Raw genomic sequence first — 26,174 nt, 5'->3', positions numbered from 1 at the left:
TTACTATTATTATTATTATTATTATTATTATTTCTAATTATTATCATTATTATTATTATTATTATTATTATTATTATTATTATTATTATTATTATTATTATTATTATCATTATTATTATTATTATTATTATTATTATTATTATTATTAATAATATTATTATTATTATCATCATTACTGTTATTATCATTGGTAGTAGTAGTATTTGCATTAGCATAATAGTTTAAGATTTCTTAGAATAACAAATTGAAGAAAATATTGCATAGCAAAACTATATTGCTTAGAAATACAACAGTTCGAGAACTGACCAAAAATCTATTGGGTTGTGATCAAGTGAAGTAGTAATTAATATAACCCGCCAGAGAAGATGCTTTAATTTGCATGAGGATGATTATATACCGAAAGTAAAAGTTTCCAAACACCATTAGGTATCCATCTCGAGTTGTTTTTGTGTTCTTCCTTTTCAAGTTCTGGGTCAGATATAACCGCTGACTCGACTGACATCGGCGTTTACTCAAGACAGGTTAGAAAGCGTCGCTCTGGAGTCTAGACATACCAACCGTTCAGATGACTGCTAAGATTGGGGATTTTTTCGGTGAAATCTAACAATGTATGTATGCGTTAGTTTGGCGATTAAATTTCTATGCACGACGAATTTTCTCTTGGATAATACAGGATCATATAATTTCTTTTTAAGTTTGATCAGATATTCTATGAAAATAGGATACATGATATACGCCATACTGTACAGTAATTAAAAAACTAATGTTGGAGGACGTATCTTCGATATTACTTATAAAACATACACTATTTACCAGCAAGGTAACTTTATTCTCTGTTTTTCTAAGTACAATAGCTTATTGCATATGTAGTTAATAATTATTTGCAGTCTCAGAATCGTGAGAATGAATTAGTTGATTAATGCAGATTACAAATAGTGTCAGAAGGGATTGTTTTTTTTTCTGTTATTGATAAAAACGTGCTAAAATTGGCTAGCATAATAACTGTAGGTGAAATTTTATATTGCCAGGTTTTATGTAACATGCCGTCCTTCAAATTCAGCAATGTGATGTCAAACCATCACCTTGCCTAAACTTTAGATCGACATTTTAAGAAATATAAACACGAAAGTAAACGAAATATTACTTAAAGCTGCGATTCTCCACAATGTTTATATATCGTAATTCTTTCACAGCTGTTGTATTTGTGAGAAATGAGAATGATATTTTGAATAATGGGCAGTAGATTTCATATGTAATGAATTTTTGCAAAGAGGAAAATCGAATAAACTTGTTATTGGAGTTGGATTTCCTCTCGAGATCCTTTGTTTTAAAATTGTGCAGGGGGATCCTATCATCCTATATTTCTTCATTTATTGCAGTATGTCGTACGTTGTTGGTCTTTGACTACGGTCACATAAATTCGTTGTCTGGCAGTCCAGTTTCTATGACGATTTTTTAGAGTTCAATGGAAGGCCATAACCTGCAACTTAACTCGTACGATTATAATTGAGAAAGGTAGGTGGTGACAAACAAAGTAATGTACACAACCCTTGATAAGTAAATTGTTACCTGACAACCTAAGCTGCCCTTGTTGTCTTGTCACCTTTTACGAGTGGTCCAGCTTTGTCGCGCCTGGTATTTCCGCACTTGGAGTCTGCACACATATCTCAAAGATAAGCACAGTTGAAAATAACTGTTACCCACAATGGCATCCAAAGCTGATTATGCGGGTAAGAGACCGCTGTAAAGTGTTGTTAAGGTTATGTTTGCGTAACCCGACCTTAATCAGCATGAACCAACGACAGTATTAAATAGTGAGGAGATAATTAGAATTAATGCATTACAATGCATTTGGTTTGCGTTGTGTTCAAAAGCGGACTTGACTGGGAACGCGTGTGATATGACTCGTGTTTAATGTTTTCTATAATTGATGTCACTTTTTATCGTGAAAGGCAATTGACGTAACTAGATAAAAGTTTCTAAGTGACGTATATGTTTTTAATCATTACATTAGTTGTGGCCTGAATGAATATTTGAGAAAGTAGCTAGTCAGCATTTTGGAAAATAATCTGTGCAGTGTCAAGTGTGATGAATAAAGAAATGTGGTTGGTTAACCAGTGGTCACTGAATTGAATGTGTAAAGAAATATTGTTTACTACAGTGAATATTATGTTAAGTTCTTAGTAAGGGCTATTGTTTAATCCTAACAAGTTAAACCACCGATAATATTAAGCCTATCTTTGCCCCAGTGCTTAAATATATATAGGGTTAAGGTAATATATATCAGCCATTTTAATGATTTTTTTCTTTTGATGAAACCCATAATTGGCAATATTTTTAAAGATGTGGTCATTTGAATGATTAATGAAATGCAGTTTGAGAGGAATAACTATAAGTAGCTGATAGGTGGAAATGCAGTGACTGCATATGCTGGATTGGAGAGATCTTTGTGTATGGTGAAAATAGCATTGTACTCAAAGTAACATATGTAACCAAAATTAACCATTGTAGGACTTGTCAGTAGATATATATGGCTACGTATGTGAAATCCATGTATTTGTTGTTTACATAGGGTGAAAGTGAATACCCCCAAAATTATAGAAGGGTGATTAGTGACAAACAGGATCCCGTGATCAGAACTTTGATCCTGTATATCATGATCATCATTAGGTAAATATATAAATCCTGATTTTAGAGGTCATTAACCTATTAAATTGTGGAGTTTCTGTACTTTCTGGCATTTAAACACATTCTCTAATATGATAAGTTGACAATCTTAATATGTAGGTAATTGTTGCCTTGAGCTATAAGGGAAAGTATATGTATCTTGTCCACAGCTTCGCTGACTAGAATTCTGTAGGTCCCCAGTCTGACATAGTGGCTGGCAGTAGTCATCAGGCCCTGACATAGATCTCTCCAGAAAGTTTGGCCAAATGAGTGTGGTGCACACATTAACAACATAGCAATGGGAAATTAAACACTAATTTTGTAAATTATAATACATCAATATAATAGACATTTTTCTTGGTGGAAATCAATAACAAAAAAACATTTGTCAAAAGTAATACACTACCGAATGCAGCTGCGATGAAATCCTTGAGACACCATGTTTGTTTTCATAGATGCTGAAGTCAAAGAAATTGAAGTATAAATTGTTCTAACCTAACCGACTTTTTAAGGAGTGCACACATAGCATTAGAGAAATAATAATCTTATAAATGATAATACAACAACATAAGGAACTTTCCTGTTATTGCCCCACCACTAATTTTTTTTTTTTTTTCTGTTGTCTTTGATTTTGTTTATCTTAGGATAGGAGCCCATACCCAACATATTGAATGTCTGTGGCATTCTGTAAAGGTCAGAAACAAGAGGCAATGTGGAACTCATCGAGAGATATATACATACATATACCAAGGCTCCCTTACAAGGGAGGTAGCCAAAAAGGAAAAGGCATAAAATCATTTCCACCCATTCCATCCCTAAATACACTCCACACCCCTCCACCCTCCCTCTTATCTTAGCACCTCCTGGATGACGGGTCATCCCTGCACCTTGTCCACTGCCCTGGGTCAGAAGCAGTGTCGCAAGACACAGCACATCCACAGCAAGGCCGCTTCATTAAATCGGCAACCCCCCCCTCTCTGTCCCCCCATTGCATAAAAGGAGAAGACGGGGAGAAATCCCTTCGGGCTGCGTCAAATTTTGCTCACGCATACTACCTCACCCCCCATCCCCCTGCCCATTCCACCTCATGCAATCACAATATCATCCATATACAACCATTCTCCATTCACCCCTGTCTTCTGTCCTCTCCCGTCCTTCCTCAACAGACATTCCCCTCTTCCCCAAAGCCCCCTTCACCCCGTCCATCCACCTCATCCTAGGACATCCCCTCATTTTCACTCCCTCCACATCTGCCTTCCATACCTCTTTTACTAGTCTTTCTTCACTCATTCTTTCCATGTGTCCAAACCATCCTAATATTCTTTCATCAACCCTATCTCCCAGCTCCCTTTCCACCCCTGTTCTCCTCCTCACCTCCTCATTTCTCACTCTATCTAGCCTAGTAACCCCCATCATACTTCTCAGACACCTCATCTCAAACACATTCAAACTCCTTCTCTCTTCTTCTCTTATGTTCCATGTTTCTGCCCCTTCATACAATCTCCTCTTAGCATCCATTCCCAAATGTCTATTCCTCATTACACTCTTTAATCCACCAAGGCATTTACTCGCTTCTCTCAATCTACATTCTACCTCCACCTTCACTCCACCTTTTCCTGCCACATTTGCACCCAAGTATCTAAAACTATCCACTTCCTCCAGTCACTCTCCCTTAATGCTCACTTCCAGTCTACTGCCACTTTCACCCTTTGTACATCTCATCACCTTACTTTTACCCACATTTATCTTTAGCTTTCTTCTATCACATACTCTCCCAAACTCTCCCACCAACTTCCTCAATCCCTCCTCCGATCCTGCCACAAGCGCAGTGTCGTCCGCAAACAACAGCTGGCTCACCTCCCACTTTTCTCCATTTTCTTTAACCATCTCCAATCCCTGACCCTTGCATTTACCTCTCGCACCACCCCATCCATGTATAAGTTGAACAGCCAGGGCGACATAACGCATCCTTGACGAAGTCCCACCTTTACCTCGAACCACTCACTCTCTCCATTTCTAATCCTGACACAAGTTATACTACTCTCATAAAAACTCTTGACAGCTCCTAGAAGCTTTCCTCCTATCCCATATATCTGCATAACCTCCCACAGTGCCTTTCTGTCTACCCTATCATAAGCCTTTTCCAGATCCATAAAAGCCCGAAAAACATCCTTCCCCTTTCCTATAGCTTTCTCACATATCTGTTTTACCACAAAGATCTGATCTACACAACCTCTACCTGTCCTAAATCCACACTGTTCCTCACCAATTACTCCTTCTGTTCCTCTCCTAATTCTCTCAATCAAGATCCTCCCATAAGCCTTCCCAACTACACTTAACAAACTAATCCCTCTGTAACTACTACATTCACACTTGTCCCCTTTTCCCTTGTAAAGAGGAACTATACAGGCACTCCTCCAGTCCTCCGGCACTCTACCCTCTCTCCAGCAAACATTAAATAACCTCACCAACCAGTCTACCATCACTGTACCTCCCTTTTTCAGACATTCTGCATGGCATCCATCCAGACCAGGTGCCTTACCTGCTTTCATCATCTTAACAACTGCCTTCACCTCATCCTTCCTTATTTCTCCTCCATTCTCCTCACTCATCACTCTCATTTTCTTAACATTTCCCATTATCATCTCTCCATCTGCACCTTTTACCTTTTCTTCTCTACTTGATTCGCCTCCTCTTCCTCTCTTAATTTCTTTCCAAAACATCTTTTTATTACTTTCAAAATTTTCTGTCATACTCTAACCCCATTTCACATCTGCTCTCCTCTTTGCCTCCTTTACCTTTTGCTTTACTTCTCTTTTCTTTTTTTTTTGTACCTCTCATATAACTCCCTCGTTGTATGTTGTAACCAATCTGTGAAAGCTCGCTTCTTCTCATCGAGAGATGCTACCTGGATATTTAGCTGAGTTTCTTTGGTGTCACTCATCTTCAATTTCATTTGGTGGTGATATGCAATTTTTCTGATATGGTTGCATTTTATCCACCTACAGATTAAATTTTTTTTTAGTTCTTTTGATTTCAGTATATTTTTCTAGAAAATGTGTTCTTGATTTCAATACATTTGTTTCATTACATTTTGGTGGTGGGGCAATAACAGGATGTCATAGATGACAGCGATAACCCTAATTACCTCTAGAATTATAAGTACCACATTACTAAATGCAGGTTAGGTTAGAATAAACAAATTTTATAAGTTCTTTGATCTCTGCATCTATCAAAACAAAGATGGTGTCTCAAGCAGCTGCGGCAGTTCTGTTTGTTAGTGTATAGCTTTTAGCAACTTTTTCTGTTATTGATTTCCACAAGGAAAAACGTAACAAGACGCAGCACATCCATAGCAAGGCTGCCTCATTTAATTGGCCAACCCAACTCTCTGTCCCCTCATGCAGAAGACAGGGAGAAATCCCTTTGGGCTGCATTAAAATATTCACACATACCATATTTTACAGCTTGCAAGACACTGCATCTTGGAAGATGCACCCTAATATTTGAAAGAAATTTCTAAGAAAAAAAAAGTCATTCTCATACAAGAACACATTCACCATATACCCGACCACTGAACACAAACACATAAGAAGCAAGGAGTCTGCAAGACACTATTGTCTCAGCACTCATTACAAATTTGCTGGAGCACTCACCACAAATTTACAACTATGTAAATAAGAATATCATAGGTAAATACATACACACAGTGAAGCAGTCCATCTCTTGTTTTAGTGGCAGGCGAAGGCACGTATTGGACGTATTGTTTACATTACGTACCGTAATCACTTGTCCAATTTTGTTTGTATGGTAATGATACTAGTTGGTGGTTAGTAAATATACTATACATTTTTCATTGTCCAAGGGTTGTTTTATTTTCATAAAAATAAACTAAAATTGTCAAAAATATGCATGTAAAAATATAAAACTTGAAAGAAATTTACTCATCCTCAAATCCTGAGAACTCGTCACTACTGGATTCATGTAAATGTTCTGAACTCTCATCTGCAGAGTTATCACTACTGTCAGTCATGTACAATAAATGATCCTCACTACCATCCATGGCATTACTTATACCACACTTTTTGAAAGACTTTACAACAACTTCAGTATTAATAGCATTCCAAGATTTCAACACCCATTCACACACTTGAGCTATTGATGGGCGTTTCATTTTTCCACGCGGTGTCATTTCATGTCTTCCTTCTGCCATCCATTTAGACCATTCTTCACGCATGTTATTCTTGAATGGTTTGTTGATGCTCACATCTAGTGGCTGTAGCTGGGAAGTAAGGCCACCACGAATTACAGCTAATGTTGTGTTCATTCTTCTTGCTAGTTCTTTAGTGTTGTCTGTCCTGTGTGAACTGAATTGATCCCAAACTAGCAATGCTTTTTTTCGTAGCAGGCCACCTGGCCGTTTGGACCGCACTTTAATTCCCGCTTCATCCATCCAGCCTTTGTGCTGTGCAGTAACATGAATTCCATCTGGCAATTTATCCTTGGGCAATGTTTTTCTTTTGAAAATCAACAATGATGGTAGTTTGGTGCCATCAGCGCAACAAGCTAAAACTGCAGTGTAGTGAGTCTTTTCATGACCTGTGGTTTTAATAGTCACTGTTTTGGTACCTTTCACATCTATGCTTTTATTAGAAGGTACATCAAATGTTAAAGGAACTTCATCCATATTCCCAATCTGGTTAAGTACGAATGAGTTCTGCTTTCTAGCATTAATGATAAATCGATGGAAAGTCATTATTTTCTGTTCATATTCTTCTGGCATTTTTTGAGATATTTTAGTTCTTGTTCGTAAGCTTAACCCGTTTCGCTTCATGAAGCGAAAACACCAAGACGCAGTACCTTTGAAGTATTCTACTCCCATGTTTGTTGCAAGTTTTCTTGCTTCTATGATTATCATTTTCGTACTAACTGAAACCCCCAAGTTTCTGTGTTCCATTATCCATGTACACAAGTCTTTCTTTTACTGTGGCCATTTTGCTGGTACTTGACGTAAATTGTGCTTTGTCTTGTTTCCAACTTCACTCAATTCTTCTTCTTGTTTCCTCCACTGCCGAATCATTTTTTCGGTAGGCAGTGGTCCAAAGTGTCTTTCAGCTGTTCTGTTACCATGTTCTTTGGCATATCGTACAACTTGTAGCTTGTATGCGATAGTATAACTAAACTGTTTCGATGAACTAGCCATGGGTGATAATTTCCAGGACTCGTTTTTTTTTTTTTTTAATAATAAACAGGAAACATGATCAAACCATTCACAGAATCCAGAGGTAACTCACGTACAACTGCAAAAAATATATATAATCAAAATGCCTTATGACACTTATGTGGACATCATTGTACCGAAGTGGTTAAACAACCTCTCCAGCCAGTCCACCATTACTGTACCTCCCCTTTTTAGACACTCTGCATGGCACCCATCCAACCCAGGTGCCTTATCTGGTCTTATCATTTTAATAACTGGTTTCACCTCATCTTTCCTTATTTCTCCTCCATTTTCCTCATTCATCACTGTCATTTTCTTAGTGCTTCTCACTGCAACTACCTTTTCCTCCTTATCCTCCACATTTAGCAACTCCCATCTTCCTCTTACTGCCATCTCCTCCATTATCATCTCTCTGTCTGCACCTTTTACTTTTTCCTCTCTACTTGATTCACCTCCTCTTCCTCTCTTAATTTCCTTCCAAAACATGTTTTTATTTAAAAAAAATTCTGTCATACTTATACTCCATTTCACATATCTCCTCTTTGCCTCCTTTATCTTATGCTTTAATTATCTTTTCTTTGTACCTCTCAAATGATTCTCTCATCCTATTTTGCAATCAATCTGTGAATGCTCATTTCTTCACCATCCCACCACTCACTACCCTTCCTTTTATTTCCTCCTGTCCTCCTTGTTCTACACACCATCTTTGCACACCTTGTGACTCCCTCCTTGAAACATCCCCATTCCTCCTCCACTCCTAGAACTACTCTATCCTTTACTCCCACTCTTCTCGGCTTTTTTTTTTTGTACTTTTCTTTCTCATTTAAGTAGTTTACTCTAAGCACCTCCCTATATTTTGTCCTTTTCCCCTTTCTCCATCTATCCTCCACTCTCAACTTAGCTTCCGCCAAAAAATTATCTGATATTCCTCCACTCTCTCCCCTTAGAACATGTACATCCTTAACTCTTTCTACTCTTCTGATTACCACTATATAGTCCATTAAAGCCCAATCTATCACCCTTCCATCTACCGCCCTCTCCTATGTGTGCAGATGCTTGACTTTCTTCCTAAATGTTGTAACTCTAGACACATCTCCACCATCGTCTCTCCGCTACAATTTTTTCCTGGAACACCACACTTCCCAAACACTCTGTCTATTGTTTCAACTCCTACCCTAGCATTGAGATCTCCTAATACCACTACATTGACATTTCTCCCTAAACTCTCTATGCACCTATTTAAATCTTTCCAAAAAGTCTCCCTTTCCTTTACACTCTTCTCACTACCAGTCCCATATGCACTTTCGAAGACCCACATCTCCCTTCCTAGTTTCAACTTCATTAACCATGAAGAAACCTTCCACTCCACCACACACATGTCTCTGTCTTCACTTACTAGTATAGTCACCCCTTCTCTTCATCCTTTCTTCACTCGTGACCCCCACCCAACTACACTCCCAAACTCAAACTCGCTCCTCCCTTTTAACCTAGGTTCACTCAATGCCAACACATCCCTCTTTCTTCTCACAAAAATACTGCCTATCTCTTCCCATTTACTCTCATCTGTACAAGATCCACACACATTAAAAGACCCAAACCTTAGGGCTCTGGTTGGAAAACTCCTCCCAGACCCCCTTGTACCTTTAATTTTTTTAGGAATGTCCCCTTTGGGGCTACAGAGAGTAGGATGCGTAGTCCTATCCCCATCCCATTTTTGTTGCCATTTACGACTCGAGTGGGAACAATTGGTGACGGTATTCATTCTTACCAGTACCAGATAAAATTTACCCAGGAGTACTTAAAGAAGTTAAAGAAGAAATCTGCAGATCCCTCAGTATGATTTTTAATTCTTTACTATCTGGAAGAGTGGTGCAAAAGTGGAAATTGGCAAATGTTGCCCCCTTGTTTAAAAATATTTACTTGGCCAAAAATCCCTAACTAGGTAGTTATTGGCCAACTAGCCATACATCAGTTGTGCACAAACTAATGAAGTGAATCCTGAAAGATAAGACTGAAATTCTTGGAGAAAAACAATATGATTAGAGCAGCATGGTTTCTGTAGTAAGTGCTTGTGTAATACAAACTTTCTCAACTTCCCCCCTCTTCTTCCTCCTCATCCTTTTCTTACATGAAAGATTCCTCAGTGCCTTTGGTGCCAGTGGCTGTTTTGAGAGCCAGAATGTAGGAAGCAGATCAACATTTTATGGAAGATTGCTTTTTCCATTGTTGTCATTAGATGTTTCTTTGGTAAACATCATAATAAACTAAGAATTTTGTGTAATCTTAGCTTAAAGGCAGTCATTAGTAATTCACTAAGGTGTCTAGGAAATTTCTAATATACTCATATTTAATATACATGATTAGAAAGTTGATATTTTTAGCACATAGGGAAGTGAAACTTGGGATGCCAAAACAATTTCTGTAAGTTATGGCTGTTATTAACTCTGTCCATAAAAATCACCGTACAGGCATAGAGTTAAATGGAATAAAATCAGTATTGATTTAGAGCAAAGAGATGTATAGGGGCATTGACACCCCTAGTATCCATCCTGGCTGGTAGTCAGGGAGGGAAGGGGAGTGGATTTGCAATGATGCCTGGTCTGCCTGCCTGCCTGCACCATGGAATGCCAATGATCTGAGTCACCACTGAAACAAGGAAATGAGGGGGAGGATCAGTTTACCAGAGGAATTATAGTCAGCTGATTTCAGTTAGGATATGTGCCATTGTGTTGTTCACTTCCTAAAGTCTGAGGTGGTTGTGGTCTGGACATCTTTGTGTGTATGTGTGGATTGTATAAAGTGGGTGCAGTGTATTCTGTTCATTTGTTGGGTTCAGGATGAAATGGTGTGGGGAGAGGAATTTTGCTCATCTCTCTCTTTCCACTCTCTCTCTCCACTCTTACTCCATTCTCATTCTTCACTCTCGCTCTCCACTCACTCTCCAATCTTACTCTCTACTCTTAACCTCCACTCTTGCTTTCCATTCTCTCATCTTCACCCTTGCTCTCCATTCTCTCACCTTCACCCTTGCTCTCCATTCTCTCACCCTCACTTTTATTCTCCACTCTCTTACTCTCGACTTTCTCATCTTTCTCTCTCTCTCCTCTCTTTCTATATATATATATATATATATATATATATATAATATGTGTATGTGTATATTTAATCTCTTCCATACAATGACATCTACATAGGTGTCATGAGGCATGAGTGGTTATATGAGGATGCCAGTGTTGGCATCTTTATTATATTTTGTAGTTGTAGGTGAGTGACCCCCAAATTCTGTGAACTGGTTTGATCACATTTTCTGTGTTTATTATTACTCAGTGAAAGAGAATGAGTAATACAGCAGTGACTTCATATTTTATAATACAAGTATTGTGATACATCAATCATTGTACCTCAGGAATCTGATGCTACGCGTAAGAATTTGACTCGTATTGAAGAGGTTATGTGTGTGTGTGTGATTCACCGTGGTCTTGGATCATATGTTGGACATGTGATTGACTGCTATTTCCCTCCTGGAAGAGAGCTCAGAGCTCATATATGACTGATCTATGGGCAATGCTGTGACCTTACACACACACACACACACACACACTTCAGCGAATGGACGGCTTGGATGACGTTCTGAAGAAAACTGAAGTCTGTGGATTCCAACGCAAAGAGAAGTGCCTAGTGTTTTTGCAGGGTGGGGGGGAAATTGCTCGTGGAGTAGTGGGAAAGTAGGGAAAGAGGAAAAGGGGAGGGATTACTGAGGGAAATGGAAGGAAATGAGGAGGGAGTAGACTTGGCCCAGCCAGACAAGCGGAAGGTAAACAAACGACTGAGTGAGGATGACATGTCTAATAAAAATGTAAAGATTAGAAGTATAGAGAGGAGCAATACAGAAGAAAGTGACGAGAATATGTTCCAGGGATTTAAAGAGGGTGGGGGGGACACAACCCCCCCCCCCCCCCCGACTGATAAGACTAGAGGAGAGAGTTGATAAGGTGATTGAGGACTTGGAGCGTAAGTTAGGTAACGTAGACTCCATTTTCCAAAGAATTGAAAGGTTGGAACAACTAGAGAAGGCTAACAGAAACTTAACTGAAGAAATAGAGGACCTAAAAAGACAGTTAGGAAATGTAAAGGAGGAGAATGAGAAATTGAAGAAGAATAGTAATGAAAACAGAGAGAAAATAGCTACAGAAGCTAAAAATTGGAGAATAACTCAAGAAGGGAATAAGGTTTCATTCACTGACATAGTCAAACAGCAATTGAAAGAACATAATGAAGACTCAGTTATTAAAGTGATGAGACAGAAGGAGAATATAGTAAGAGAATTAGCTGACAAAAAGAAATGTATAATTATATTAGGAATGGAAGAGAAACATAACCCAGATAGAACCGCAAGAATCAAGGAGGAAAATGAAAGAGTAAGCAGTTTATTAAAATTAGTCCAGGAAGATGAACCAGAAATTATAAAGGAAATTGAGGAAAAATTCAGACTCGGAAAATATAGTACAGATAAGACCAGACCAATTAAGATTAAATTCAGGTCACAAACAACAGCAGAGAAAATTCTATCCAAGACAGGGAAACTAGCAACAAATGATCAATATAAAAAGGTATGGATAAAAAGAGAAATGAATAAGGAGGAAAGAGAGGCAGAAAAGCAGAAAAGAATTGAAGCTAAGGCAAAAAACGAGGAAAGAACGGAGTCAGAGAAAGAGAGATTCTATTGGAGAGTAGTGAACATGAAAATAAAGCAGTTCGACATACTAAAGAAAAACATAAGGGAAACAGAGAATACAATGGAAGTGGCAGAAAACTAAGAGTGTCTTACACAAATATAGATGGATTGATAACAGGATTGAATGAACTGAATGATTATTTGAAAGAAAAAGAACCGGACATAATGGGAATTGTAGAAACAAAATTAAAAGGCCCACTACCACCCAACAGTGTAGGACATGATACATACAATTATTGGATTAGAAACAGAGAGAAAAAACAAGGGGGTGGAGTTATGTTCCTGACTAAGAAGGATATAAACGTGAAAGGTGTCATATATGGAAAGAATACAGTAGAGATGATTATGATAGAAGTGGAAGACCGAGATAAGAAGAGCAGAAAATTTGTGATCAATTATGTGCCTCCGAAAACAGCCTCATGGGAGGAGAGTGAACATAAAAGTATGTTAGAGGACACAAAGATAGCATTAACTAAAATAATGGAAGACGGAGGAAGAATAGTTATGATGGGCGACTTTAATTGCAAAGAAATCTGCTGGGAAGAAATGACAGTAAAGAGTGGTGATGACTCATGGGGAAATGCTCTACTTGAGATGATTACTGACCATTCAATGACACAATGGATACAAGAGAACACTAGGTATAGAAATGAAGAAGAACCATCGAGGCTAGACTTAATAATTACATCTGAACCTAGAATAGTGGACAAGATTGAATATAAAACACCAATAGGTAAAAGTGACCACATATTGATTGAACTGGAACTTAATGAAGAAAAATATATGAAAAGAAATGAACAATATAGAAAAGGAAGAATGATGTATGAAAAAACAAACTTTGATAAAATAAGAGAATTCTTCCAACAAGAAAACTGGGAAGAAATATACAAAGAAGAAACAACAGTGGAAGAGAAATGGAATATTTTGACAAAAATTTACAAAAAAGGAGTGGAAAAGTATGTCCCAAGACAAAAACAAGAAAAAGAATATGTAAAATGCTGGTACAACAAAAGTTGTAGGGAGTTAAAGGACAAAAGAGACAAAGCCTGGAACAGATGGAAAAAAGACAGAAGACCTGAAAAATGGAAAATATATACTGGTTATAGAAATGAATATGTACAAAAGTGCAGAGAGGAAAAAAGAAAATATGAAAAAGATGTTATAGAAAAGTGTAAAGATCAACCAAAACTATTCTACAGATTTGTAAACAATAAACTGAAAAACAAACAAGACTTAGAGAAATTAAGACAAGGAGGAGTTGAATACACTGAGGAAATGGAAATGGCAGAAATTATGAACAAACATTTTAAATCAGTGTTTACAAGGGAAAATATACAACCTGAAGAGATTGAGTGGAAGGAAAAAGTCCCCCCTATGGAAGAAATAGAAGTAACAAAGAATGAAATATTGACACACTTGGGTAATTTTGATGTCAGAAAATCGCATGGGCCAGATGAAATAGAAAACTGGATTCTGAAAGAATGCAGGAATGAACTGGCAGACAAAATACATAGCATAATAAGCAGTTCCTTAAAAGAAGGAAAAGTTCCAGAAGATTGGAAAAAAGCAAATATAGTACCTATATATAAAGGAGGAAATAAAGAAGAACCTACCAACTATAGACCAGTCTCTCTAACAAGTACAATAGCAAAAATATGTGAAAGAATTATCAAAAGTAGATGGGTAAAATACTTGGAAAAAAACAACGTACTAAATCCAAGGCAATTTGGATTCAGACAAGGACGATCATGCGTCACCAATTTAATATGTTTCTATTCAAGACTAATAGATATAATACAAGAAAGAGATGGATGGGCTGATTGTGCATTTCTAGACCTAAAAAAAGCTTTTGACAAAGTACCACATAAGAAGTTGCTTAAGAAATTAGAATATGAAGGAGGAATACAAGGTAAATTGCTAAATTGGATGGAAGACTTTTTGCAAGAAAGAAAAATGAGAGTAGTGATAAGAGATCAGCACTCAAAATGGAATGAAGTAATAAGCGGTGTCCCGCAGGGAACAGTTCTGGCCCCAATAATGTTTGCTATATATATTAATGATATGGATGAAGGAATTGAAAGCTATATGAGCTTCTTTGCAGATGATGCAAAATTACTGAAAAGAGTGAAAACTGAAGAAGATTGTGAATCACTACAGAGAGATCTAAATAAAGTACAAGAATGGAGTAGGAAGTGGGAGATGGAGTTCAATACAAAAAAGTGTAGTATAATGGAATTTGGAAAAAGCAAAAACAGAATAACAGGATCATATAATTTGGGAGAAGAAGGAATAAAAAAAGTAGAAAATGAGAAGGACCTGGGAGTCATTGTTATGAATAATATGTCACCTGAGAAACATATAAATAAGATTTTTGGAGAAACTTATAATTTAATAAGAACAATCAAAGTGGCATTTACATACCTGGATGAAGAAATGGTGAGGAAAATCCTAATCACCCTGATAAGACCAAGATTGGAATATGCAGCAACGATATGGTCACCAAGTACAAAAAAATGTATAAAAAAACTTGAAAGAATACAAAGAGCAATTACAAAACTGGCACCAACACTCTCAAAACTATCATATGAAGAGAGACTACAAAAACTTAAACTACAGACACTAGAGCAAAGAAGAGAGAGAGGAGATTTGATAGCTATTTACAGAATCATGAAAGGCATAGAAATTACTGATAGAGAGAATCTGATAAAATGGGATGACAGAAATACAAGAGGACACGGAAAGAAAATAAAAAAAGACAGCTATAGAAGAGATTTTAAAAAGAACAGCTTTCCTCACAGAGCAATAGACAGTTGGAACAAGTTAGATGAGAAAGTGGTGTGTGCAAAAACAATACATGAATTTAAAAATAGTTTAGATAAAATGAGAAATGAAGACGGGACCCCACGAGCATAGCTCCCCTTCCCGTAAAATACAACTAGGTAAATACAACTAGGTAAATACACACACACACACACACTTTCAACGAACGGACGGCTTGAAGAACGTTCTGAAGAAAAGTGCAGATTGTGGATCCCAACGCAAAGAGAAGTGCCTTTTTGTATTTGCAGGGTGGGGGGAAATTGCTCGTGGGGTAGTGGGAAAGTAAGGAAAGAGGAGAGGGGGAGAGATTGCTGGGGAAATGGAAGGTAATGAGGAGGTGGAGGAATTGGCCCTGACGGGCCGCCGAAAGGTGGACAAACGACCGCAAGACGAGCTGGATGATGACGACATGTCTAATAGGAATGTGAAGATTAGAGGTATAGATAGGAGCAATATAGTAGAAAGTGATGAGAATATTTTCAAGGGATTTAAAGAGGGTGGGGGGGACACAACCCCCCCCCCCCCCCCCCCCCCCCCCCCCCCCCCCCCCGACTGACAAGACTAGAAGAGAAGGTCGATAAGATGAACGAGGACTTGGAGCGTAGGTTCGGTAATGTTGACAGTATAATACGAAGAATTGAAAAATTGGAAGAACTAGAGAGGGCGAACAAAAACTTAACTAAGGAAATTGAAGAATTAAAACAACAGTTAAAAGAAGTAAAAGATGAGAATAAAGTCTTAAAGGAGAATAATATGGAGAACAAGGAAGGTTGGAAAAAAATTCAAGAAAATAGCAAGGTTGCATTCACTGACATAATCAGACAGCAAATGAATGAACAAACTGAAAACTCAGTTATTAAAGTGATGAGACAGAAGGAGAATATAGTAAGAGACTTAGCAGACAAAAAGAAATGTATAATTATATTAGGAATGGAAGAGAAACATAACCCAGATAGAACCACAAGAATCAAAGAGGAAAATGAAAAAGTAAGCCAATTACTAGAATCAGTTCAGGAAGATGAACCAGAAATTATGAAACAAATCGAAGAGAAATTTAGACTCGGAAAGTATAGCACAGACAAGACCAGACCAATTAAGATTAAATTCAAGTCACAAACAACGGCAGAGAATATCTTATCCAAAACAGGGAAACTAGCAACAAGTGAACAATACCAAAAGATATGGATAAAAAGAGAAATGAATAAAGAGGAAAGAGAGGAAGAAAAGCAGAAAAGACTGGAAGCTAAGGCAAAAAACGAGAACAGAACGGAGTCAGAGAAAGAGAGATTCTATTGGAGAGTAGTGAACATGAAACTAAGGAAGTTCGACATACAAAAGAAAAACATAAGGGAAACAGAGAACACAATGGAAGTGGCAGAAAACTAAGAGTGTCTTACACAAATATAGATGGATTAATAACAGGATTGAATGAGCTGAATGATTATTTGAAAGAAAAAGAACCAGACATAATGGGAATTGTAGAAACAAAATTAAAAGGCCCACTACCACCCAACAGTGTAGGACATGATGCATACAATTATTGGATTAGAAACAGAGAGAAAAAGCAAGGGGGTGGAGTTATGTTCCTGACTAAGAAGGATATAAACGTGAAAGGTGTCATATATGGAAAGAATACAGTAGAGATGATTATGATAGAAGTGGAAGACAGAGATAAGAAGAGCAGAAAATTTGTGATAAATTATGTGCCTCCAAAAACAGCCTCATGGGAAGAGAGTGAACATAAAAGTATGTTAGAGGACACAAAGATAACATTAAATAAAATAATGGAAGATGGAGGAAGAATAGTTATGATGGGCGACTTTAATTGCAAAGAAATCTGCTGGGAAGAAATGACAGTAAAGGGTGGAGATGACTCATGGGGAAACGCTCTACTTGAGATGATTATTGACCACACAATGACACAATGGATACAGGAGAACACTAGGTATAGAAATGAAGAAGAACCATCGAGACTAGACTTATTAATTACATCTGAACCTAGAATAGTGGACAAGATTGAATATAAAACACCAATAGGTAAAAGTGACCACATATTGATTGAACTGGAACTTAATGAAGAAAAATATATCAAAAGAAATGAACAATATAGAAAAGGAAGAATGATGTATGAAAAAACAAACTTTGATAAAATAAGAGAATTCTTTCAACAAGAAAACTGGGAAGAAATATACAAAGAAGAAACATCAGTGGAAAAGAAATGGAATATTTTGACAAAAATTTACAAAAAAGGAGTGGAAAAGTATGTCCCAAGACAAAAACAAGAAAAAGAATATGTAAAATGCTGGTACAACAAAAGTTGTAGGGAGTTAAAAGACAAAAGAGACAAAGCCTGGACCAGATGGAAAAAAGACAGAAAACCTGAAAAATGGAAAATATATACCAGTTATAGAAATGAATATGTACAAACATGCAGAGAGGAAAAGAGAAAATATGAAAAAGACGTCATAGAAAAATGTAAAGATCAACCAGAACTATTCTACAGATTTGTAAACAATAAACTGAAAAACAAACAGGACTTGGAGAAATTAAGACAAGGGGGAGTTGAATACACTGAGGAAATGGAAATGGCGGAAATTGTGAACAAACATTTTAAATCAGTGTTTACAAGGGAGAACATACAACCTGAAGAGATTGAATGGAAAGAGAAAGTCCCCCCTATAGAAAAAATAGAAGTATCAAAGAATGAAATATTGATACAATTGAGTAATCTTGATGTCAGAAAATCGCATGGACCAGATGAAATAGCAAACTGGATTCTGAAAGAATGCAGGAATGAACTGGCAGACAAAATACATAGCATAATAAGCAGTTCCTTGAAAGAAGGAAAAGTTCCAGAAGATTGGAAAAAAGCAAATATAGTACCTATATATAAAGGAGGAAATAAAGAAGAACCTACCAACTATAGACCAGTCTCTCTAACAAGTACAATAGCAAAAATTTGTGAAAGAATTATCAAAAATAGATGGGTAAAATACTTGGAAAAAAACAACGTACTAAATCCAAGGCAATTTGGATTCAGACAAGGACGATCATGCATCACCAATTTAATATGCTTCTATTCAAGGCTAATAGATATAATACAAGAAAGAGATGGATGGGCTGATTGTGCATTTCTAGACCTAAAAAAAGCTTTTGACAAAGTACCACATAAGAAGTTGCTTAAGAAACTAGAATCTGAAGGAGGAATACAAGGTAAATTACTAAATTGGATGGAAGACTTTTTGCAAGAAAGAAAAATGAGAGTAGTGATAAGAAACCAGCACTCAAAATGGAATGAAGTAATAAGCGGTGTCCCGCAGGGAACAGTCCTGGCCCCAATAATGTTTGCTATATATATTAATGATATGGATGAAGGAATTGAAAGCTATATGAGCTTCTTTGCAGACGATGCAAAACTACTGAAAATAGTGAAAACTGAAGAAGATTGTGAATCACTACAGAGAGATCTAAATAAAGTACAGGAATGGAGTAAGAAGTGGGAGATGGAGTTCAATACAAAAAAGTGCAGTATAATGGAATTTGGAAAAAGCAAAAACAGAATAACAGGATCATATAATTTGGGAGAAGAGGGAATAAAAAAAGTAGAAAATGAAAAGGACCTGGGAGTCATTGTTATGAATAATATGTCACCTGAAAAACATATAAATAAGATTTTTGGAGAAACTTATAATTTAATAAGAACAATCAAAGTGGCATTTACATACCTGGATGAAGAAATGGTGAGGAAAATCCTAATCACCCTGATAAGACCAAGATTAGAATATGCAGCAACAATATGGTCACCAAGTACAAAAAAATGTATAAAAAAACTTGAAAGAATACAAAGAGCAATTACAAAACTGGCACCAACACTCTCAAAACTATCATATGAAGAGAGACTACAAAAACTTGAACTACAGACACTAGAGCAAAGAAGAGAGAGAGGAGATTTGATAGCTATTTACAGAATCATGAAAGGCATAGAAATTACTGATAGAGAGAATCTGATAAAATGGGATGACAGAAATACAAGAGGACACGGAAAGAAAATAAAAAAAGACAGCTATAGAAGAGATTTGAAAAAGAACAGCTTTCCACACAGAGTAATAGACAGTTGGAACAAGTTAGATGAGAAAGTGGTGTGTGCAAAAACAATACATGAATTTAAAAATTGTTTAGATAAAATGAGAAATGAAGACGGGACCCCACGAGCATAGCTCCCCTTCCCGTAATATACAACTAGGTACAACTAGGTAAATACACACACACACACACTTCAACGAACGGATGGCTTAGAAGACGTTCTGAAGAAAATTGAAGCTTTGTGGATCCCAACGCAAAGAGAAGTGCCTATTGTATTTACAGGGTGGGGGGAAATTGCTCGTGGAGTAGTAGGAAAGTAGGGAAAGAGGAGAAGGGGAGGGATTACTGAGGGAAATGGAAGGAAATGAGGAAGGAGTAGACTTGGCCCAGGCAGACAGGCGAAAGGTAAACAAAAGGCCCCCTGACGACGATGAAATGTCTAATAAAAATGTAAAGATTAGAAGTATAGATAAGAGCAATACAGTAGAAAGTGATGAGAATATTTTCCAGGGATTTAAAGAGGGGGGGGGGACACACACACACACACACACACACACACACCCCCGACTGACAAGACTAGAAGAGAAGGTCGATAAGATGATCGAGGACTTGGAGCGTAGGTTCGGTCATGTTAACAACATTCTACAAAGAGTTGAAAAATTGGAAGAACTAGAGAAGGCGAACAAAAACTTAACTGATGAAATAGAAAACCTGAAAAGACAGTTAAAAGAAGTAAAGGTGGAGAATGAGGAATTGAAGAGGAATAGTAAAGAAAACAGAGAGGGATGGAAGTCGATAAAAGAAAACAGTAAAGTTGCATTTACTGATATAATTAAACAGCAAATGAGAGAACAAACTGAAGACTCAGTTATTAAAGTGATGAGACAGAAGGAGAATATAGTAAGAGACTTAGCTGACAAAAAGAAATGTATAATTATATTAGGAATGGAAGAGAAACATAACCCAGATAGACTCGAGAACCAATGAGGAAAATGAAAAAGTAAGCAGTTTACTAGAATTAGTTCAGGAAGATGAACCAGAAATTATGAAGGAAATTGAGGAAAAATTCAGGCTCGGAAAGTATAGTAAAGATAAGACCAGACCAATTAAGATTAAATTCAGGTCACAAACGACGGCAGAGAATATCTTATCCAAAACAGGGAAACTAGCAACAAGTGAACAATATAAAAAGGTATGGATAAAAAGGGAAATGAATATAGAGGAAAGAGAGGAAGAAAAGCAGAAAAGACTTGAAGCTAAGAAAAAAACGAGAACAGAACGGAGTCAGAGAAAGAGAGATTCTATTGGAGAGTAGTGAATATGAAACTAAGGCAGTTCGACATACAAGAGAAAAACAAAAGGGAAACAGAGAACACAATGGAAGTGACAAAAAACTAAGAGTGTCTTACACAAATATAGATGGATTAATAACAGGATTGAATGAGCTGGATGATTATTTGAAAGAAAAAGAACCGGACATAATGGGAATTGTAGAAACAAAATTAAAAGGCCCACTACCACCCAACAGTGTAGAACATGATGCATATAATTATTGGATTAAAAACAGAGAGAAAAAGCAAGGGGGTGGAGTTATGTTCCTGACTAAGAAGGATATAAACGTGAAGGGTGTCATATATGGAAAGAATACAGTAGAGATGATTATGATAGAAGTGGAAGACAGAGATAAGAAGAGCAGAAAATATGTGATAAATTATGTGCCTTCGAAAACAGCCTCATGGGAGGAGAGTGAACATAAAAGTATGTTAGAGAACACAAAGATAACATTAAATAAAATAATGGAAGATGGAGGAAGAATAGTTATAATGGGCGACTTTAATTGCAAAGAAATCTGCTGGGAAGAAATGACAGTAAAGGGTGGAGACGGCTCATGGGGAAACGCTCTACTTGAGATGATTACTGACCATACAATGACACAATGGATACAGGAGAACACCAGGTATAGAAATGAAGAAGAACCATCGAGACTAGACTTAATAATTACATCTGAACCTAGAATAGTGGACAAGATTGAATATAAAACACCAATAAGTAAAAGTGACCACATATTGATTGAACTGGAACTTAATGAAGAAAAATATAGGAAAAGAAATGAGCAATATAGAAAAGGAAGAATGATGTATGAAAAAACAAACTTTGATAAAATAAGAGAATTCTTCCAACAAGAAAACTGGGAAGAAATATACAAAGAAGAAACAACAGTGGAAGAGAAATGGAATATTTTGACAAAAATTTACAAAAAAGGAGTGGAAAAGTATGTCCCAAGACAAAAACAAGAAAAAGAATATGTAAAATGCTGGTACAACAAAAGTTGTAGGGAGCTAAAAGACAAAAGAGACAAAGCCTGGACCAGATGGAAAAAAGACAGAAGACCTGAAAAATGGAAAATATATACCGGTTATAGAAATGAATATGTACAAACATGCAGAGAGGAAAAGAGAAAATATGAAAAAGATGTCATAGAAAAGTGTAAAGATCAACCAGAACTATTCTACAGATTTGTAAACAATAAACTGAAAAACAAACAAGACTTGGAGAAATTAAGACGAGGGAGTTGAATACACTGAGGAAATGGAAATGGCGGAAATTATGAACAAACATTTTAAATCGGTGTTTACAAGGGAGAACATACAACCTGAAGAGATTGAATGGAAAGAGAAAGTCCCCCCTATGGAAGAAATAGAAGTAACAAAGAATGAAATATTGACACACTTGAGTAATCTTGATGTCAGAAAATCGCATGGACCAGATGATATAGCAAACTGGATTCTGAAAGAATGCAGGAATGAACTGGCAGACAAAATACATAGCATACTAAACAGTTCCTTGAAAGAAGGAAAAGTTCCAGAAGATTGGAAAAAAGCAAATATAGTACCTATATATAAAGGAGGAAATAAAGAAGAACCTACAAACTATAGACCAGTCTCTCTAACAAGTACAATAGCAAAAATTTGTGAAAGAATTATCAAAAGTAGATGGGTAAAATATTTAGAAAAAAACAGTGTTAAATCCAAGGCAATTTGGATTCAGACAAGGACAATCATGCGTCACCAATTTAATATGTTTCTATTCAAGGCTAATAGATATAATACAAGAAAGAGATGGATGGGCGGACTGTGCATTTCTAGACCTAAAAAAAGCTTTTGACAAAGTACCACATAAGAAGTTGCTTAAGAAATTAGAAACTGAAGGAGGAATACAGGGAAAACTACTAAATTGGATGGAAGACTTTTTGCAAGAAAGAAAAATGAGAGTAGTGATAAGAAACCAGCACTCAAAATGGGATGAAGTAATAAGCGGTGTTCCGCAGGGAACAGTTCTGGCCCCAATAATGTTTGCTATATATATTAATGATTATGGATGAAGGAATAGAAAGCTATATGAGCTTCTTTGCAGATGATGCAAAACTACTGAAAAGAGTGGAAACTGAAGAAGATTGTGAATCACTACAGAGAGATCTAAATATAGTACAGGAATGGAGTAGGAAGTGGGAGATGGAGTTCAATACAAAAAAGTGTAGTATAATGGAATTTGGAAAAAGCAAAAACAGAATAACAGGAGCATATAAATTGGGAGAAGAAGGAATAAAAAAAGTAGAAAATGAGAAGGACCTGGGAGTCATTGTTATGAATAATATGTCACCTGAGAAACATATAAATAAGATTTTTGGAGAAACTTATAATTTAATAAGAACAATCAAAGTTGCATTTACATACCTGGATGAAGAAATGGTGAAGAAAATCCTAATCACCCTGATAAGACCAAGATTGGAATATGCAGCAACGATATGGTCACCAAGTACAAAAAAATGTATAAAAAAACTTGAAAGAATACAAAGAGCAATTACAAAACTGGTACCAACGCTCTCAAAACTATCATATGAAGAGAGACTAGAAAAACTTGAACTACAGACACTAGAGCAAAGAAGAGAGAGAGGAGATTTGATAACTATTTACAGAATCATGAAAGGCATAGAAATTACTGATAGAGAGAATCTGATAAAATGGGATAACAGAAATACAAGAGGACATGGAAAGAAAATAAAAAAAGACAGCTATAGAAGAGACTTGAAAAAGAACAGCTTTCCTCACAGAGTAATAAACAGTTGGAACAAGTTAGATGAGAAAGTGGTGTGTGCAAAAACAATACATGAATTTAAAAATAGTTGAGATAAAATGAGATATGAAGACGGGACACCACGAGCATAGCTCCCCTTCCCGTAAAATACAACTAGGTAAATACACACAGAAAACAGAGAATACAATGGAAATAACAAAGTTAAGAGTATCCTACACAAATATAGATGGATTAATAACAGGACGAAATGAACTGAATGAGTATCTGAAGGAAAAAGATCCGGACATAATGGGAATTGTTGAGACAAAATTAAAAGGTCCACTACCACCCAACATCATAGGACACAAGGCATATAATTATTGGATTAGAAACAGAGAGATAAAACAAGGGGGTGGAGTTATGTTCCTGACTAAGAAGGATATAAACGTGAAGAGTGTCACATATGGAAAGAACAGAGTAGAGATGATTATGATAGAAATAGAAGACAGAGATAAGAAGAGCAGAAAGTTTGTAATAAACTACGTGCCCCCAAAAACAGCCTCGTGGGAAGAGAGTGAACATAAAAGTATGTTAGAAGACACAAGATAATGGAAGATGGAGGAAGAATAGTTATGATGGGCGACTTTTAATTGCAAAGAAGTCTGCTGGGAAGAGATGACAGTAAAGGGTGGAGACGGCTCATGGGGAAATGTTCTACTCGAGATGATTACTGACCATACAATGACACAATGGATACAGGAGAACACTAGGTATAGAAATGAAGAAGAACCATCGAGACTAGACCTAATAATCACATCTGAACCTAGAATAGTAGAAAAGATTGAATATAAAACACCAATAAATAAAAGTGACCATATACTGATTGAACTGGAACTAAATGAGGAAAAATACATGAAAAGAAATGAACAATATAGAAAAGGAAGTATGATGTATGAAAAAACAAACTTTGATAAAATAAGAGAATTCTTTCAAAAAGAAAACTGGGTATGAATATACAAAGAAGAAACAACAGTGGAAGAGAAATGGAATATTTTGACAAAAATTTATAAAAAAAAAAAAAGGAGTGGAAAAGTATGTCCCAAGACAAAAACAAGAAAAAGAATATGTAAAGTGCTGGTACAACAAAAGTTGTAGGGAGTTAAAAGACAAAAGAGACAAAGCTTGGACCAAATGGAAAAAAAAGACAAAAGACCTGAAAATGGAAAATATATACTTGTTATAGAAATGAATATGTACAAGCGTGCAGAGAGGAAAAGAGAAAATATGAAAAAGATGTCATAGAAAAATGTAAAGATCAACCAAAACTATTTTGCAGATTTGTAAATAACAAACTGAAAAACAAACAAGATTTGGAGAAATTAAGACAAGGAGGAGTTGAATACACAGAGGAAATTGAAATGGCAGAAATTATGAACAAACATTTTAAATCGGTGTTTACAAGGGAGAACATACAACCTGAAGAGATCAAATGGAAAGAAATAGAAGTAACAAAGAATGAAATATTGAAACACTTGAGTAATCTTGATGTCAGAAAATCGCATGGACCAGATGAAATAGCAAACTGGATTTTGAAAGAATGCAGAAATGAACTGGCAGACAAAATACATAGCATAATAAACAGTTCCTTGAAAGAAGTAAAAGTCCCAGAAGATTGGAAAAAAGCAAATATAGTACCTATATATAAAGGAGGAAATAAAGAAGACCCTACCAACTACAGACCAGTCTCTCTAACAAGTACAATAGCAAAAATGTGAAAGAATTGTCAAAAGTAGATGGGTAAAATATTTAGAAAAAAACATGCTAAATCCAAGGCAATTTGGATTCAGACAAGGATGATCATGCTTCACCAATTTAATATGTTTCTATTCAAGGCTAATAGATATAATACAAGAAAGAGATGGATGGGCTGATTGTGCATTTCTAGACCTAAAAAAGGCTTTTGACAAAGTACCACATAAGAAATTGCTTAAGAGATTAGAAACTGAAGGAGGAATACAGGGCAAACTGCTTAAATGGATGGAAGACTTTTTGCAAGAAAGAAAAATGAGAGTATTGATAAGAGACAAACACTCAAAATGGGATGAAGTAATAAGCTGTGTACCACAAGGAACAGTTCTGGCCCCGATAATGTTTGCTATATATATTAATGATATGGATGACGGAATTGAAAGTTATATGAGCTTCTTTGCAGATGATGCAAAACTGTTAAAAAAAAGTGAACACGGAAGAAGATTGTGAGTCACTACAGAGTGATCTAAATAAAGTATGGGAATGGAGTAGGAAGTGGGAGATGGAGTTCAATACTAAAAAGTGTATAATGGAATTTGGAAAAAGCAAAAACAGAATAACAGGATCATATAAATTGGGAGAAGGAATAAAAAAAAAGTTGAAAATGAGAAGGACCTGGGAGTCATTGTTATGAACAATATATCACCTGAAAAACATATAAATAAGATTTTTGGAGAAACTTATAACTTAATAAGAACAATCAAAGTGGCATTTACATACCTGGATGAAGAAATGGTGAAGAAAATTCTAATCACTCTGATAAGA

The 26,174-nt window shown here is 36.3% G+C and overlaps 1 protein-coding gene across 1 annotated transcript in view; it reads left to right on the top strand.

Annotated features, from left to right (window-relative positions):
* The first annotated feature begins 1,561 nt into the window (after window positions 1-1,561).
* LOC143035124 (uncharacterized) overlaps window positions 1,562-26,174 on the top strand; it is a 140,026-nt gene continuing 115,413 nt past the window's right edge. Inside the window, exon 1 of the mRNA XM_076201718.1 lies at window positions 1,562-1,730. Coding sequence (XP_076057833.1) covers window positions 1,706-1,730 — 25 coding nt within the window. The 5' untranslated portion in view covers window positions 1,562-1,705. The remainder of the gene's footprint in view (window positions 1,731-26,174) is intronic.

This window comes from Oratosquilla oratoria, chromosome 18, assembly GCF_046742065.1.
Source record: "Oratosquilla oratoria isolate Oo_2021 chromosome 18, ASM4674206v1, whole genome shotgun sequence".
Lineage (NCBI taxonomy): Eukaryota > Metazoa > Arthropoda > Malacostraca > Stomatopoda > Squillidae > Oratosquilla > Oratosquilla oratoria.
This window is presented reverse-complemented; position numbering and strand designations above follow the sequence as displayed.